Source organism: Kwoniella dejecticola, chromosome 6 (genome assembly GCF_000512565.2).
Source record: "Kwoniella dejecticola CBS 10117 chromosome 6, complete sequence".
NCBI classification, from domain to species: domain Eukaryota; kingdom Fungi; phylum Basidiomycota; class Tremellomycetes; order Tremellales; family Cryptococcaceae; genus Kwoniella; species Kwoniella dejecticola.
Window position 1 is genome coordinate 173817 of NC_089306.1, and position 16895 is coordinate 190711.

General features: G+C 48.5%; 7 protein-coding genes across 7 annotated transcripts; 4 read left to right on the plus strand and 3 right to left on the minus strand.

The window, feature by feature from the left end:
- Window positions 1-168: 168 nt before the first annotated feature.
- Window positions 169-768, plus strand: I303_104954 (uncharacterized protein; the record flags this gene model as incomplete). The annotated part of the gene is made up of 4 exons (XM_018408892.1): window positions 169-276; window positions 334-479; window positions 531-593; window positions 660-768. 4 exons carry the CDS (start codon window positions 169-171, stop codon window positions 766-768), a joined length of 426 nt encoding a protein of 141 aa, XP_018262583.1.
- Window positions 769-889: 121 nt separating this feature from the next.
- I303_104955 (uncharacterized protein) lies at window positions 890-2914 on the minus strand (the record flags this gene model as incomplete). Its single annotated transcript, XM_065969069.1, has 7 exons — window positions 890-1261; window positions 1322-1502; window positions 1565-1627; window positions 1682-1924; window positions 1968-2100; window positions 2171-2593; window positions 2659-2914. 7 exons carry the CDS (start codon window positions 2912-2914, stop codon window positions 890-892), a joined length of 1671 nt encoding a protein of 556 aa, XP_065825141.1.
- A 558-nt stretch (window positions 2915-3472) lies between these two features.
- I303_104956 (uncharacterized protein) lies at window positions 3473-4035 on the plus strand (the record flags this gene model as incomplete). The annotated part of the gene is made up of 3 exons (XM_018408890.1): window positions 3473-3584; window positions 3646-3761; window positions 3826-4035. 3 exons carry the CDS (start codon window positions 3473-3475, stop codon window positions 4033-4035), a joined length of 438 nt encoding a protein of 145 aa, XP_018262581.1.
- A 3417-nt stretch (window positions 4036-7452) lies between these two features.
- Window positions 7453-8108, plus strand: I303_104957 (uncharacterized protein; the record flags this gene model as incomplete). Its single annotated transcript, XM_018408889.1, has 2 exons — window positions 7453-7585; window positions 7843-8108. 2 exons carry the CDS (start codon window positions 7453-7455, stop codon window positions 8106-8108), a joined length of 399 nt encoding a protein of 132 aa, XP_018262580.1.
- A 531-nt stretch (window positions 8109-8639) lies between these two features.
- On the minus strand, window positions 8640-15022 carry I303_104958 (uncharacterized protein; the record flags this gene model as incomplete). Its single annotated transcript, XM_018408888.1, has 9 exons — window positions 8640-11159; window positions 11216-11683; window positions 11826-12004; window positions 13086-13734; window positions 13889-14070; window positions 14190-14289; window positions 14497-14631; window positions 14764-14842; window positions 14952-15022. The coding sequence occupies 9 exons, from the start codon at window positions 15020-15022 to the stop codon at window positions 8640-8642; spliced, it is 4383 nt and encodes a 1460-aa protein (XP_018262579.1).
- Window positions 15023-15412: 390 nt separating this feature from the next.
- I303_104959 (uncharacterized protein) lies at window positions 15413-16148 on the plus strand (the record flags this gene model as incomplete). Its single annotated transcript, XM_065969070.1, has 5 exons — window positions 15413-15470; window positions 15529-15549; window positions 15637-15689; window positions 15807-15910; window positions 16067-16148. 5 exons carry the CDS (start codon window positions 15413-15415, stop codon window positions 16146-16148), a joined length of 318 nt encoding a protein of 105 aa, XP_065825142.1.
- Window positions 16149-16365: 217 nt separating this feature from the next.
- I303_104960 (uncharacterized protein) lies at window positions 16366-16662 on the minus strand (the record flags this gene model as incomplete). Its single annotated transcript, XM_065969071.1, has 1 exon — window positions 16366-16662. The coding sequence occupies one exon, from the start codon at window positions 16660-16662 to the stop codon at window positions 16366-16368; it is 297 nt and encodes a 98-aa protein (XP_065825143.1).
- Window positions 16663-16895: the final 233 nt, after the last annotated feature.

The window sequence follows — 16895 nt, forward strand, 5'->3', positions numbered from 1 at the left end:
CGTTGATTCTACATACTTGCGCTTTAGCTCATGTGAGCCCATCGTGTGACGCAGAGTGAGGTGCCGTTGAGTATGCAAGGTTAGTTACATATATGACATATCTTCTTGCGTTTCTGCACCTGTTAAGGCCGATTACCACCTCATATCCAGATCCGTTATGAGAACACAATGTCCTTCCTCACCTGTCCGCCTCCTAATCGATTTTTCACTTTGGTTTTCATCTGCCGTCGACAGCCTCATCTGAACAAAGAGGAGTATCACGAGCATTATCTCAAAGTACGTATCACCTTGGACCGCTGGACCGCATCGGAACTATCTGACACCTTCCATCAGGTGCACTTCCAGCATTCAATTCAGATGCCCGGACTGGTCAAGTATATTCAACTTCCTATACGTCGGAAAGAAGATTTGTCCTTAGGCCTTTCGCTGCCAGGAGATTATGATAGCGTCTCCGTATATGTGTATGAGAGCGCGGAAGCGTAAGTTACCAAGAGTGAAATTACCTTAGCGTTTGAGCTAAATGCCAATAGCTACCAAGCGGCGATGGATTCACCCGCTGGAGCGCTCTTGCAGGAGGATTCGGTGAAGATCATGTGGGTACTTTCAGATCTCATTTTCATCCAACCGCATACACTGACTTAGTCCTTGCGCTGCGACAGGGATATGGCCAAGAATGTGGCTATTCCAGTATACTATGGTCAAGATTTCCACAGCGGTATGAACGGAGAAGGAGGACAAAGCTGGATGCGGGCAGACGGTTCAGCGTAGTACTGTTGATGTGCAAAAGCTGGCATGTTTATCGACGAGATGCATATATACGAATCGACAAAGGAGTCCGCTCATGGATCCGGTAAACGAAATGCGCATACAGGTAATGTGGGTCGAGCCTTCAGCCCGGCCCGTCGATTATGCTTAGGTTGGGATCACCAGAGAATGCACCGAGATCCACCAGATTCAAACCCAATTCGCCTCTCAGGAAATCTTCGATATCGAATGTCAGCTGCATATCTTCCGCCGGAAGATTTTGCGGCAGATTATCCTGGCTTTCGAGAACACTTGTATCCACAGCGTACTCTTGTCGCATCGTGCGAATTGCCGCTAGTGCTTGTGAGGCTATATCCCATGAGCCTGCAAGCAAGGTCAAATAGCTCACTACGTGAGACAAACCTTCTTCGGCCTGTTTACGCTGGACCGACCTATCAGGCTGATCGTACAGATCGGCCAAAAGCAAGATGAAAAATGACCCGGCAACATGCAGGTTCTAGGTCAGTGGTGACGTTAGCGATGCGTGCTTCCGCGAGATCCAGGGAGCTTCACATGCCTGGGAATTCGTCACGGGTGCGTGTCGCATTTGATGCTGCCTATCGAAAAGCTGCATGAGCTCGACGGTGTCGACAGCAGCCGACAGACAATACTGGCCCGCCCGGGAGTCGAGGCAGTGTCGTTGTAAGAAGGGGCGATTCAGCAGGAGGGTCACCGTATTATAGAAGGCCAGGCAAGTACTGGCACAAGCCATGCGTAATTAGCCAGGCTAAATTTTCCAACGCTATTAAACTCCACTTACATAGCTGAAGAGGATATCGGATTTCGCGGCGGGTCTGCGGCACGAGGATCAAATTTCTGGCCCCTGTCAGTGTCGTCAGCTAGACTGCAACCACGGCTACGAGTCGATCTCACTCACCAAGCTTTAAGATCGCTTCGCATGACTTGCACTTCGTCCGCGCGTCTGGGTTTCTCCTTACGTATGCTATAAAACCAGTGCATCACTCTCCTGGCAATCGCGCAGAGTGTAACCAGGGCAAGCTCCATGGTCGGATGATTGCCGGTACAGTCTTCCAAGGGTCCTAATGCAGCGCACGGTAGTGGTATGTCGTGGTCCTCCATTTCCCTCGATGGAAGACGTCCTGAGTAAAGGGAGTTTAGACTGTTTGATGCATGAGCGAACAGATCATACCATATACACTCACGTGTCATCGACATAAGCCGTCCAAAATCCATCTTCTCTAGCTCGCTGCGACGAGGAATCCATCTGGCCTTGTTGCACCAACCTAGAGGTATTCACACCGAGTCCAAGACCTTGACTTATCCGGACTGCGAGTCCTATGATAAGACCGCCATCAGACTTTTGGATCAGTATAAGAAGTCAAAAGCGTAAGCGGTCACGAGTCACCTGCTAACGTCCAGCCGGTGCTGCTTTTACCTGAATCGCATGCGTTGAGGCTTAATTGCACCATGGCATTTACGGTACATGGGTTTGGATTTTCGAGCTCTCTACCCAGCATTTTCAGAGCAGCGTCCACAAAGCGCAAGCTTCTTTCCCCAGGGGCGAGTGAGCAGAATTTTCCGGATATATGAGATGCGCTGCCAAGTATGCAGACATGCGAGAAGCGACTGTACCCGTGAGCTTTTTGTGTGGGATCCTTCAGTGCTTGACGGAAGCCTGTTTCGTCGACGAATCCGCTCCAACCGTTCAGATATCTAAAGTAAAGGTCGAGCAGATCGTTGTGCGTCGAAGGGTCGAGACCGAAATAGATGTCAGGTTGGCTGAATGGAAGATAGGAGGCAATCAAGGATGAGAAGTTGAACGTATGCGCTAATCGAGAAGCAGTCAGTTCGATTGAGATGCCCCAGAATTCAGTCATAGTCACAGATACACACCTGTTGAGAGAGATGGATGACCTAACAGGGGAATCGAAGTTGGTCCCATATACGACATCTGCCCAGTATCGTTCATATACAAGCTGTCCACCGGATTATAGCCTGCTGCTTCGCCTTCCTGGCATCCGGGCGGAGGAGTTGAAGAGCTCTGGGCCGTCTCTTGCGTCCGGTCTTTGTGAACGCTGTTTCCTACTACTGGATCTATGCTAACACCTTCCCCAGCCTGATTCCCAATTCTAGATCTCTCAGCCCTCATGTCAGCTAATTCGCTTCGTAACGATTCGATTTCCAGAGACAACTTCTTGATATGACTATAGGGTTTGTTGCTGCCGCCATAAGATCATCAGCGTAGCCTTTAGAGCACATGAGTGGTGGGTTCTGGCGTCACTCACTTCGCGCGGCGATCTATGGAAGCTGACCAGTCGCAATCGACACGTCTCAAGTCGCACTGACCGCAAATCGGCTGTATCCCATCACACTTAGACTTTCGCTCGCGGCATTTCGCGCATGCAACGCGTGCATTTCTCCTGCGGGGCTCGAGCATCGTGCATCTGGCGACTGTTGGTGTTTGATCAGACTAAGATGAATGAACTGCAGAGGGCGATCATAACAAGAGGGGATGTTACTAAGAGAACGCAACCGGATCAACATCGAAAATCAGTGACGGAAACGCAATTTTCCGAGCTATGACGAGGCCCGGAATTGCAATTTTCCGATTTGCACGTATCTTCCTATATATAGGTTACATGCCGCTGTATGGAAAAGAGAACCCACTCCCTCTTGTCATACACCACAGAGAGCTCAAACAGTCCAGATGTCTCATCTCCCTTACTACGCATACCCTGGTTCCGGCCAAATCAAGCAGAGAGATTTCCACTATTCCCAAGCTGTTCGAATAGGTGATTTCATACATTGCTCCGGACAAGGTGAGTGTGCCACGTCGGGTGGATCCCATAGTATCGCCTGATCCAATAAATGTGAACCAAGGGGGATGGAATCCCGAGACCGATGTGATCTACAAGGAAATCAATGCGCAAATAGACCAGGCTTTTATCAATGTTGATATCGCCCTGAAGGATGCGGGCGGCAAAGGATGGGAGCAAGTGAGTTCTGAACCTTGAGTCTCGACTTTTCAGGCTCGAAAGGATTCTGATGTTTACCATGTAGGTTTACCGGATCAACTCGTACCATGTCCCAATCAACAACGAGGCTCTCGAGGCCATGGGTAGAAATATGAGGAAATGGTGCCCGAACCACAAGCCTCTTTTCACCTGCGTTGGAGTGACCCGGTTGGGCGAAGACGATATGCGAATAGAGATAGAAGTATCAGCCCATGACCCGGAAGGAGCCGCCAAGGCTGCTCAGGAGGCCAAATGAGCTAGTGGCCTCGTTGATCTGTTACGTCAACACATCGTCCAGTCGGAAGCGGACCACTTTCTGTAAAATGACATGATATCATTCTGATAGCTCGATAGCATAAGCATGTGTTTCAATACCTTGCCACATGGACTCGAGCGTCTCAAATGTTGTCGAACGGCAATGGCAATCGCGCCTTTCGACATGTCATGAAGACGGCAATCGTGAGCACCAAAATGGCTGGAAGTCACGATGTCTGTTTCATCCCGGTGACAAGGTTCTTGTCCATCGATGCGACAATTGCAAGGAAAAAGACACCGATCACAACAAGTGGCGATCTCAGGTAGCATGTCGCTGCGTTCAAGGCGTCGAAATAATCGGTGGAGCTGGCACGACTTATACTCTATCGAAAAATGCAAAGGAAATAGGTCGACTTCACAGACTGTTAGACCGCGAAGCATGTGATCTGTGCGATGATGTAGCCAGGACACATCGGTGCTACGTCATCCGTCTTTATCATATGCGTTTGGTTCTTGATTTCTTCCCTTTCTATACAGCCAGCTGCAGTAGTTGAGGAATTCACTAATCCAGATAATACATTGACATCACAGCTAAAATGACCAAATCACGTACAAAGCACATCTTCCTCCGCATATCCTGGAAATCAGTTTGTCTTGTAAAAGCGCATACTTTTGACCCAATCGAGTCACACATCGCAATTTGGCTAACAGCGGCAATTCCCCAAACAGTGCTATCCACAAGCCAGTAGGTAGACGATAGTTGAGTGTCGCAATTCTAATCCCATAGCAGGACTCGATCACCGAATCATGTTCCAAAGTACTTCGTCGAGGACCTCCTCGAAAGGAGGTGTCAAGTCGTTCGAAAAGCTCAGGGCCGACAATTGGGACGTACGTCGCAAGTCACAGGGTACAAAAAGTGCGAGTGCAAGTGCGAGTGAGTGTGGGTCTAGGGACTATTCACGGACGTCGCCGGAGGACGCAGCGATGAGGCGAGGTCTGGATGCAGCGGGGTGGTCGGGCAGCTGGGATCGAGTTTTCGGTGGCGCGGAAGTCAGAGTCCGACCGACTAAGAGGAGCAAGAGGTCGACGAAGGAATCTGAAAAATCCACGAAACCCGCGTAGAGTGGTAGGTCAGCGTCCATCAGGAGCTGTGCGTGGCAATTGACAGCAATCTGACCTTGTGTACAAGCATTTAGGCGATGTTCGAAACATCCAAGTTGGTCCGAGTATCCGAGATGAGATCTACTGTAAAGTAGGAAGGGAACAGGTCCTCGGCATTGCAAGGCGTCGGCCCGTCGTATTCTTTGGGAAGTGGGGCTGCAATATGCTGCAGATCATGAGAACCCTGTACATATGTATTTTTCTTCCCTTGAGAAGTGAATCCTATACCCACATCAGATTCTGCGAAAGAAAGGACCGAATGGCTTGTCCCATTCAAGGGCGAGCCTGAGGGGCATCCTCACAGCTTCTGCAGTACGGAAGGATGAAAGCGAGTGGGGTAAGAAGCCACCCCAAGCGAGATTTCTCAATAATATCCTTTCTCCTTTATATACTCTTAACGGGCCGTTTCTCGGATCAGCCATTCATAGTATTCATAGTTTTTATTCGGTTGTGATAAGTCGATATACATGGTACGGTATTACTCCATCGTTCCGTCCTTCTGTAGCCCGCAATACTCGCATTACTCTTCGACGAGCACAGCGAGCGGGACAACATTGCCCAGTCTTGAATCAACAAGACAGATGACACAATACTCATACTATCAACCACTACTGGTCCCTCTTCACATTCAATCCGGTCATACTGCTGTATCTGTTGTCTCCTTTGCAGAGCGATGGGCTGCGTCCCATCATCCCTGAGTACTACGTCAACCTCTTCTGGAAGAAACAAGACTTGCGGGAGCTCACACCACTATCCCTCAGATAGGCGAAGACGACCACGCACCAGAAAATCGAGTGCGATCGGTCCGTCAACGCTCAATAGAGACGGCACGAAGAAAAGCGCGACTAGACGGGGATTGGATCAAAGTGGATGGTCCGGATTCGGGAATGGTCTGGTGAGAAAGTACCAGCTTGACGTCGATTTTGGCGTCGATATTGAGTGTGCAAGTGGTCCTGATGATGAAGATGAGGTAGAAGATGAAGATAGAACGGATGAGACTTCGATGAAAGATGCGGATGACCATCCTTCTCGAGAGAGTAGTTCCCAGTCTCATAAAACGGGGCGAGCTCGTGTTGTCCTTACCACGGCTATTGCCAAGAATGGCCATCATGAAACGCACAGATGCGTAAGACGGAAAGGGAGACGTAGAGGATACAGTAATGAAAGTAGGACATAAGCTGAAGGTTGAACTGGGTGACAAATAGTACTGCATGCAAAGACTTTCGTCATTAATATATCGTGATTTTAATTCTAAAGGGCCAAAAAATGCAGTCGTACCAAGGGCATATACACGGACTCTCTGCGAAGAGGCGTACCAATCGAACTCCAAAGAGAGAACTGCACAAGTCAGATTCGATCTTGCATTGTCCAGCACATCCGACTCCGATATGATACGCTCAGAAAGGAGCATGCAGGTGATCTGCTCAGTGAGCCATTTGGTCTGAAGGCCGAAAGTGGCATTGCCGTCCATTCCGATTCGGGCGGTTTGAGGGCTGTCGTGGCAATCATCGCAGGGCTGCTGCAAGCAAAGGGAGTAGAAAATCGGGACTGGAGCGGAAGGATTATGGACCTGTTTAGAACAATGGGGAACAGGAGCAAAGAAGGAGAGGGATTGGCCATACTGTACCACCGGGATCCTTCCGCTTACGCTTACCATTCGAAATGTCAAATTCACATTCCGCCGCGATGCCTGTCAAGACTAGAGTCCGACGATTGACTAAGTTATGTAAAAGATGCAATTGAATAAGGAAGGGCCGGCTGAGAGCGCAGATCTGGTCAATACAGAAAACAGATAAATTTCTGGGGAACTGCACCATACAGTCGGGGCTGAATCAGTCCAATCTATCGAGCTATATGAACATTTATCGGAGATGAGGTTGCATTTCGGCGTCGTGGACACATATACAGTATCGTACTCATACGGTATTGTATTGCTGGTGCCGTATCGAAGCTGAACCGAGATGCACAATCGATGTCGCTGTCGAAGCGGAGTGTGCTTCTTCCATGAGCCGGTCGGTCGGTCGGTACCGGCCTCGGTCTCGCCGTTGAGCAGCAACCATAAACGAGGAGAATGTAGCAAAGACAAGTTCCGACCGACCTTGAAAAGGTATAAATATTGTACTGTACTGGACTCGACGAAGTTGACTTCTGTCGTTTTTGCTATCATCGAAACACCAATCAAATTTTCCGCCTAACTTATCGTATACTATTTATCAATCCAGTTACTGTAGTTACTGCTCACATCAACCCATTCGACATGTCCACTCAATCCAGTAGAAGAAAACTGACCGATATTTTCAACACATTTAACCGATCCCTACAGGAGAAATACTTCGACCCCGCACAGTCCGGTAAAGACTGGGCCAGCCTCCTTGTACCCAGGACTCAAGGTGAGTTTGTGATCTCCGATTCATACATTCATACATTCATACAGTACAGTACAGTACAGTACAGTACTGTATCACGTCTCTCCCGCTTCCTCTTTCCAATTTATTAAAATTCATCACTGTCTCTTTCCTGCTCTTTTCCCATTGTCTTCGAATATACCATGAGCTATGAGCTGATATCAAAGGGTCAATGATTCCCCTTTGTGCCTGACCTGACCTGACCTGACCGGACCATCATTGCCACACCTTGTCAATGTCAGCTGTCGAACGAGCTAAGAGAGTAGCGGATGAATACTATGGATTCGCCGCAAACACCGAGACAAGTGAAGACACTGTCCTTGATCAACAGCAGGCTATGTACAATGCCTTGGAAAGGTATCTCTCCTCGGCATTCAGCGATGCACATCTCATCGAAGCTGAATCAGCGAGCACCAAAGGTGTCTTCGAGACTGAAATTCAACGTCTCGAGCTCCGGATGAATCTCTCGGGATCCGCGTCGGGAACTGGAACTGGCTCGCGAGCTTAGGTGCTTAAACCAGCTTCAGATTATGGTCTGGTCTACAGCGTGCTGGATCAAATCCGTGCTTTCGCCCGTCTGAGAGATCTAGAGAACATCGTATTTACCTCAGTATTTACTTCTCGTATGCATGTTTAGCGTTCATATACTGTACCCAGGACGAAAGAGCAAAGCCCTGTTGAGCATTGTCGTTCAGTCAATCAGATTTGATATCAGGAGTATTCTCGCCACACGTGTTTGAAAGAGCGTTCCACAGTTGATGCGCACATATCTACTGAAGTGCAACCAGTGATAAATGTGAGAAACAGGACACCGTCCCTATCGGGGTATACATGCCTAACAAAGCATTGGAGTATGTATGGTAACTGGTAAAAGCTAAGCTAAGCTATGAAGCTGTGACCGAAGGTACGAAAGTACGAACGCATGGAACGAGTATTATCTACATTGTGAGATGATGAAATATCCGAAAAACGAAAACCGATGAAAAGAGAGAATTCTATATCTATTAATGTGAGTTGTAAACAGAAAAAGATGTTAGAATTACTCCTCATCAGTGAATACTTCTTCACCTCGCTTTCGTCGGGCCATTCGGTCCTTCTTGGCTTTTCGCTTGTCAGCAGCAGATACCTTCTTCTCCTTCTTAGCCTTGGCGATGGGGTTACCAAGGGCATCGTACTCGACTTCATCATCGTCGTCCTTCTTCTTGTCAATTCGCTCACCAGATCCTTGTCCTTCCACCCAGTTGTGTCCGGAAGCCTCGAGGTGACCATCTCGCATAGCCCACACTTCGGAACAGATGGATTCGGAGAATTCTCGGTTGTGAGTGATGATCAAGACACCACCTTCGAAGTTCTTCAAGGCGGCAATCAAGGCGGCCAAAGATTCTCGGTCCAAATAGTTGGTAGGCTCATCCAAACAGATGATGTGGGGTCTTCGCCATGTAGCGGCACCCAAGACGACCTTGACCTTTTGTCCACCGGAAAGACCTCTCATAGAGTTGTGAGAGACGAATTCGGATTCGAGACCGAAGTCTTCGAAGTGCTTCTCGATTTCTCTTCGGACCAAAGGTCTCATAAGACCTAATCGTTGAGCTTCTCGGGTATCGAGTTCCATGACCTTCTTCTCGAAACCTCGGGCAACCAATTCGTCTCGGGGCATCCACATGTTCTCAGCGGATGAAAGACCCTTGAAGGAGATCTCGTATTCGTAAGATTGCTTCAACTTCTTTCGGGCAACGATCTCGTCTATCAACCTCTTGACACCTTCCTTGAGAACAACGGCACCTTCCTTCATCTTTTGCTTCTCCTCCTCAGTCATGACTCGGTTGGCCTTGTTCATCTCCTCCAAATCCTCACCGGTTTGGTATCTCCACAACATGTATTCGAGAGGAGTAGAGTCCAAGTGGTTATCGATATGGTGGAAAGCGTGTTGGGCGACGTAACCAATGACCAAGTTAGGGTGCTTCCATACTTGACCACCCTTGTTAGGTTCGGTCTCACCGGTCAAAAGCTTGACCAGGGTGGATTTACCGGAACCGTTAGGACCGAGAATGGCTACTCGAGAAGAGAGAGAGACTTGAAGGGAGATGTCGTATAATTGTTGAACAGGAGATCCAACATATTGGAAGTTGACGTTTCGCATCTTGAGCAGAGATTTCTCCTTGGTCTTGACACCGTCAAGAAGAGGGGGAGCAGGAAGTTTGAATTGGTATTCTTCGGCAACATCAAGTTGGAAGTATGACTTGGCTTCAGGGACCATTCCTACGAAAGCTTCAAGGTTACCTGGGTATCTCTTGAGCTTGAAGTTGTTCAAGTGGAGAACGTCGGTGATGGATCTGTTCAAGAAGTCGGAGTCGTGCGATACGATGATGGAGGTACATTGGGTGAGGGAGGTAAGGTAGTTGATCAACCAGTCAACGTTGAGGACATCCAAGTGGTTAGTGGGCTCATCGAGCAAGAGGATATCGGCCTTGAAGAGGATGGCTCGGGCAAGAGCGAGCTTCATCTTCCAACCACCGGAAAGAGAACCGATGGAGTGCTTTTGCTTGACAGGGTCGAAACCTACAGACTCGAGGGTGGATCTGATTTCCTCTTCGCTGGCTTGCAATCTCTTGTCGGCAAGAACCCAGTCGATGATGGAGATCTCGGCTTCGGAACCGTCGATATCGTGTTGCACGTAGAAGGTTCGGACTTCAGTGGGGGGAGGGAAACCTTCGACTTGGTTGTTGATGATGGCGTTCATGAGGGTAGATTTACCGGTACCGTTTCTACCACAAAGACCGTATCGGTGACCTCTCTTCAATCGCATAGAGGCGTGGTGCAACAAGATCTTGGCACCGTAAGCCAAGTTGAATTGCTCAATGTTACAGAGATCTTCACCCTCTTCCTCGTCATCGAACTTGAGGTCATCGGTCTCTTCCTCGTCAGCCTTCTTTTGGAGAAGTTCTCGGACGGCAGGGAGGGAGTCGTATGATGGGAGAGCAAGCTTGATGTATTGAGGGAGAGTAGCCTCCCAGACGTTTTGGGTGTAGTTGTGGGCGTTGACGAGCGAAGCAGCAAGTACACCGGCGTAAGCAATACCAGGGTTGGCTTGCTCAACTTCGACACCACCGTTCTTCTTGATCAGAGCGACGAAGTTGGTGGCAAGGTTGGGACCCTCGGCGATCTTGAGAGGGGGGAGATCGGAACCGTCAGAAGATTCTGGGACTTTACCAATTCTTCGGAGGGTGGCGATGGCTCGGTTGGCGACCGATCGAGCTTCAGGGTCGGCGATGGTCTCGGCAGTCTTGATAAGACCGGGGAGCAATCGAGGAAGGAAAGGTCTGACGGTGTACTCGGAGTCGACCAACTTGGACATGTTATCGGCGATAACACAGACCTTTCGCTTGGTGGCGGTAGGTCGCTCATCGAGACCTCTGATAAGAAGAGGGGCGATAAGGGAGATGGTAGGGGCGGTGACTTCGGAAACGAAGGTGGTGGCGGAAAGGAGTGTGATGGTCTTTGGGACTTCCTCAATTGGGTTAAGGAGCGACTTGATCAAAGCGGGAATGAATTTCTCGATCTGCGGCATGGGGATCAGCATGGTAACATTTGGTTGCTACAGAGAGAATGACTCACATCCTTGTTCTCACACAAAGCACAAGCCTTCTCGAGGGTGGCCTTGGCAGCCTTCTTGACATCGGACTTGGTGTCCCACACTGCCTCGGCGAGGACAGGGATGAGGTCAGGCATCGCTTGGGCCATTTGGTCGTGGGCGGAAGAAACGAGTTGTTGAAGGACGTCCAACGATCCGGACTTGATTTGCCATTTACCGGCAGTTCGGATTTGTTCCAATAAGGCGGGAAGGATGACGAAGGTGGCCCATGGGTTCATGGTTTGTACGAGCGACTTGACAGCGGCGAGGGAAGCGACTTGGACTTCCTTGGCCTTGTCGGCGAAAGCCTCGAGAAGGGCTGGGAAGGGGGTGTTTGGTGCGGAGGAAACGATGTATGGTTCGAGCAAAGGACCGGCACCGTTCTCTAACAAGGTAGAGATGGCGCTAGCGGCACCCTCTCGGGCAGCAGCTGATTTTTTGTCGGTAAGAGCCTGTCATGTCGGATGGGACAAAGGGATACATCGTCAGTTAGTATGTGAAAATTTGTCGCGCGTCGCCACCGTAACAGGGAGATTCTGAATCCGTGATCCAGGTGACTGGCTAAGAGATCTGAATGGGAGAGAAATGACTCACCTTGACGAGAGCATCGTTAAGACCTATTTGTCCGAAGAACTCGACACCAGCCTTCTTGGCGGCGTTGGCGAGGTCGACGGCAGCCTCATCTCTGGCGGCTTTGTCGGCGACGAAAAGGGTGGCGACGTCGAAAGCGCCGGATTTGGCAGAGGAGGCAGCGGCGGCAGCAGCAGGGGCCACTATACGTGAAGTATCAGCTTTCTGATCGATACTGGCTGTCGTCGGATGAATGGGGGAGAGGGGCTACTCACTATTGGATATCGATCTATGAAGTGATGAAGTGACTTGAGATATCTATCTGTTTTTGGTCGTTTTGGTAGATCTACTTTTTTAGAGATCTGAGTTTTGACTTTCCGATATAAAGAAAGAAACAGAGAGCGTCTGTTTGTATATGTTATACAATGGAGTTTGGGGTGATGAGAAGAAGCCTTAGCGGCGAACGCTGTATAGGTAGGTATGAAGAGAGAGAAGGGGAAAAGAGATAAGGATAGATGTTGAAAGGAATATAAGTACAAGTGAAAAAAGTTGGAAACGTGAATGGAAAGGGCTGTGACTGGTGGAGTGTATCGGTGTGTATGGTGAGGATTGCTCTACGCTGTACGGTGGCAATCAGCATTTTGTGAAGTTTTTTTTTGATTTCAACCCCAGAGTTCAGGCACAGTTTCTACCCAATTGGCAATTTATCAAAAGTGTACGTAAGCTCAATGGATAATTGTAACACGGCTTTATCGGTCACACATGAAAGCGGTGGAAGAGTGGCACTTGAGCTCAGGCAGTGAGTGTGTCGCCGGATTAACCTGTCTTGATCTTACAGCATGCTTGTATTCATTCAGATTTATCCATACATCCATAACATCAGCCAAACGGCCGGATCTGTATTTTCGTATTTTCAATCATCACACACGAGGCACCGCATCATCCGTAGTGTGTCACTGCATTGTTATTGAGTTGATGGGAATGAATTAACGTCGATCTCTCTCCAAGCCGCATAGGACTGAATTATAGCTTCGCCACTCATCAGACAGGTCATTGGCTATTTGACGGATCTGATCAACATGCTACTATCATATCAACATGCTACTATTATATCAACATGGTACTATCATATCAACATACAACATTTCGATGCGTTACAACGCTATGAACAATGCTACTGGATATGAGTGGTACGAGATAACAGACTACAGAAGTACTTGAATTAACCCCACTTCCTAACTTCTCCACAGAGTGTACAACTCCACCGCTCCATTTCATTCGGACCTGAACTGCAGAATCCGCAATACCACCCTTGATCAGTCTTGATCCCTTGTCCTTGACCTCCTAAGTTTCCTCCTATTGCTTCAGCTATCCCTATCTTAGATGATGAATTGGGATTGGGAGTAAGACACGCTTCGCATGATTGAGCAGTTGGGGAATTGATCAAAGTGCACGTCTCGCATGTCCACCTGTCGATCTTGGGTTTCTTAGTCGCGACTGAGGTAGGAGTGGTTCTTTTGGACTGCAACGGTATGGTTTGAGACGGGTGAGTGGGGGTTGAAGTTGGATTTGTATCTTTGTGAGATATCGGGCGGTTGGCGGTGTTCTTCCTATGTGGAGGATCCTCTGTCTTGACGTTTGACATCGCTTGATCCGTAGGCGGAATCAAAGGTTCGGCGGATTTGGGTTCAACCTCTTCGTCACTGTCTATCGTCAGATCAATTGGTCCTTCCTTGTCCATCCCATTTCTCAAATCAGATTGAGGATCTAGTATAGGCGGAGTCGCGCTGTCTCCCGCAACGGCAGTCTCATGCGGTATATCCTCAGCATTGACTCCCACACTCTCTTCGTGAGCCTTTTTCGATTCTCTCTCTGCTTCTGCGCCATGTCCTACCGCGCAGATCTTATCGTCTCTCAACCGTCTTTCAGCAGCCTGCTCGAATATCAAAAAGATACAGATCATCAGCGTTTGGCTATCAACAAAGGCCAAACAGCCGGAGACCTTTTGACGCTTGGGAGAGAGAGAGAAAGGATGTGATAGTAGGTCGATATGACCGGACTGATATGACTCGACTCGACCGACTCACCTCAACGATCAACTCCTTCATACTCTTCCCACCGACTTTCGCTCCGCCCAACACCCCTCCTCGGCCGATGAGCCTTTGTTGCTTTAATCGTCTCTCGGCAGCTGCTAGGCCCTTGGCTTTCCCTTCGTACTCGTTGACTTTGAGACCGGATAGCTTGTTGCCTTCACTGTGGAATCCTTCGCCTACATGTCAATGAAAAACGAAAAACGAAAAATAAGGACAGGATAGACGTCAGCCATAGTGTAGTCGAGCATAATGTATGTGTTCCATGACCTTATACAATGCATTGGCTGACACTCACCCGAATAACCTTTTCGTTTCAACTCATAATACTCTTCTTCTAGCTCTTCTAGTAATTTGTAGAACTTGGCATCGTGCGGACCATGTACATTGTGCGTGAGCTGATTCGGTGCAAGCGGAATTAGATGAAAGATGAAAGGCAAGTGTCAGCTGCGCCGTTCGTCAAAGTCAAAGGCCCAATGGAGGCTTTGAGTCTGCGTCATGAATTGAATGATTGTAATCATGGTCATGAATTGGATAATATGATTGACAGCACAGTTATGTCGTATGGACGAAATTGAAAGAAGTGAAAGGAAGACCGAACACACCTCGTGAAGCATGACTAATACCAACTGATCGAACTCGTAGAATGTATTCTCGTTACCTGGCGGTCGAAGTCGGAGGTTGATCTTTTGACCTGCATTTTGGTTCAAGCCCAATAACGATGGGTTCGAGGGTAAGAACTACATGTTCCGAAAGATGGGGGCCAGCAATGAGTAGATGAATGATCCGTCAGCGCAAAAGTCTTTTCGCATTGGATAGATTGATAGCCACGGACACAGATGTAAGGTGTAGATTTGGGTTATTTCGCTCACCTCAGCTAGAGTACCGACTTTCCATCCGCGTTTCTTCATTATCGGCTTAACTTGACTAGCGATCTTCTCGAGGAGGGGTCTAAGTGATCAAGTAAGCTTTAGAGCATTTGCCCGGTGTGAGCTGGTGATGAGGGTAGAGGGTATACCGTGGGCGATAAGAAGAGGAAGTAGGAGGAGAGCTGGCTCACCTCGCATCATCCGATTTGGGCCGTCCAGGGAGATGTTCGAATCGCCCGACGAAGGAGATAGGATCGACCATTTTGGCTTATGTCGATGTGAGTCTGCGGTTTGCGTCTTGATGTCCCGGTTTCAGGTGGATAACATTCTCAATCTTCAGTCTGAGAGGAATCTGTCATCTCTGACGAAGATGTGACGTGCTTGAATGTATAAATGTATGGTCCATCTCATTCCATGAAATTACGCGTCGTTATTGAAGGATTATTGATAATCCAACTTTTCCAAGCAAGCTGAAGCTGACGTCAATAATCAAGAACTCGGTCATCGTCCAAGACCGAACCAATCGATTTGATCCCGTCAACAAGTGGTCTATCATTCAAGCAGCGGTCTCTTGAATGCTTGACTATATAAGAACAAGGTGTATCCGAATATCCGAATGATAGAAGACAAACCCTCTCGAAGCCGAGCCGAAATGTCGAAAGTAGTTGGGCAGGTCTTGGTCGTGGTAGCTATCTTAGCTCTGGTTCATGGTCAGTCATGACACAGCGCGATATGTGTAATGTACTCAGTGCTGATGCATGATGATAGCTGCCTTCTCGACTTACGAGCGTATGTCCTTCCACACCCTCACCAGTTCTTCTGATCACAATCAGCTCATCGATGAGAGATGTGTTATTGACGATTATTGGGTCACAGACTTGTCAACGCTCAAAGCTTTATCGAGACCGACGACTTCTTTACCCACCTCTGTAAGTCTCGATTGAGACCTCTGCGCTGATCTAATAAACCAATGGCGCGTGATATCGCATACTGCTTGAGGTTCTGAGGCTCAGAAGCTTGAGGCTGATACAACGATGGTGATACAGATCATCGTAGAAGCTCTGATATCGCTAGGACTGTTCATACCTGGAATAGCACTTTCCTCGGATTCGCTGGAAGATGTCACGTACAGAGGAGAACTGGCTAAGAGGTGAGTCAGTTCAAATAGATCAGATCTCAGTGGCAGCGCAGTCGAGGGTTCTAGCTATTTCCCTACTCGGGTGTATGTGCACATACTCTGTAGATGATATATATCACCCGATACACGGATATGCAGAGCTGACTTGTTTCACGAATCGGTGCTCAGGTCGATAGATGACCAAGATGCTAGAATGGGATTCATGATTCCTTCGAAAAGAGGTCGAGCGATATTTGGGGACCGGCCGTAGCTGTTGTCGCTGCCTATATATTTTACTACAGGTCCAAGCGATTTACACAGATGTAAAGATAGATGCATGTGTACTGTATACATGTCTTGAATGACCATCAACGATGATCATGACGATGATCATGACGATGATTATGATGATGATTATGATTCTGATTCGAGCGAACCAGTAAACACTAGCACAGAACAACAAAAAAACCAGAAGCGAGCAACAACCACTACCTCTCCCTCAAAGCCCATTTCAATCCTCCCCACCTCCTGCCCTCCCGCTCCACACCGAAATTGACCGCCTTCTTACCTCCCAACCTCTCTCGCTGACTTATCCCCGTCCACCTTCCTCGCCCATCTACCCATTCCTGCACCCTCAGATTCCCCGGCTTATCATCCCTGAATGACAGCTGATCGGAGGGTGTGGGCAATTCGGACAAAGGACGAGTTATTGGATAAGCGTTCAAAGGGCGTATATGAGGGATGAGGTTGGTTGGGAGATTTGAACGAGGGATATAGCGGGGCATGATCTGCTATAAGATAAGACGAATCGTTAGATCTGCGGTTTTCCTTGTTATGTACCACTAAGCGCTGCTTGAGATCAATGCAGAAGACGGCGGTAGGTAAGATTTGGTTGACGTACGTGATGGTATTAGACTGATATTACTGGAGGTTGATATCTCGATGAAGAGCGTGGTTAGGCTGATTGGGATTACGGATGCGGGGTATGAGATCGACAGGGATGTTTGACTGGTATGGT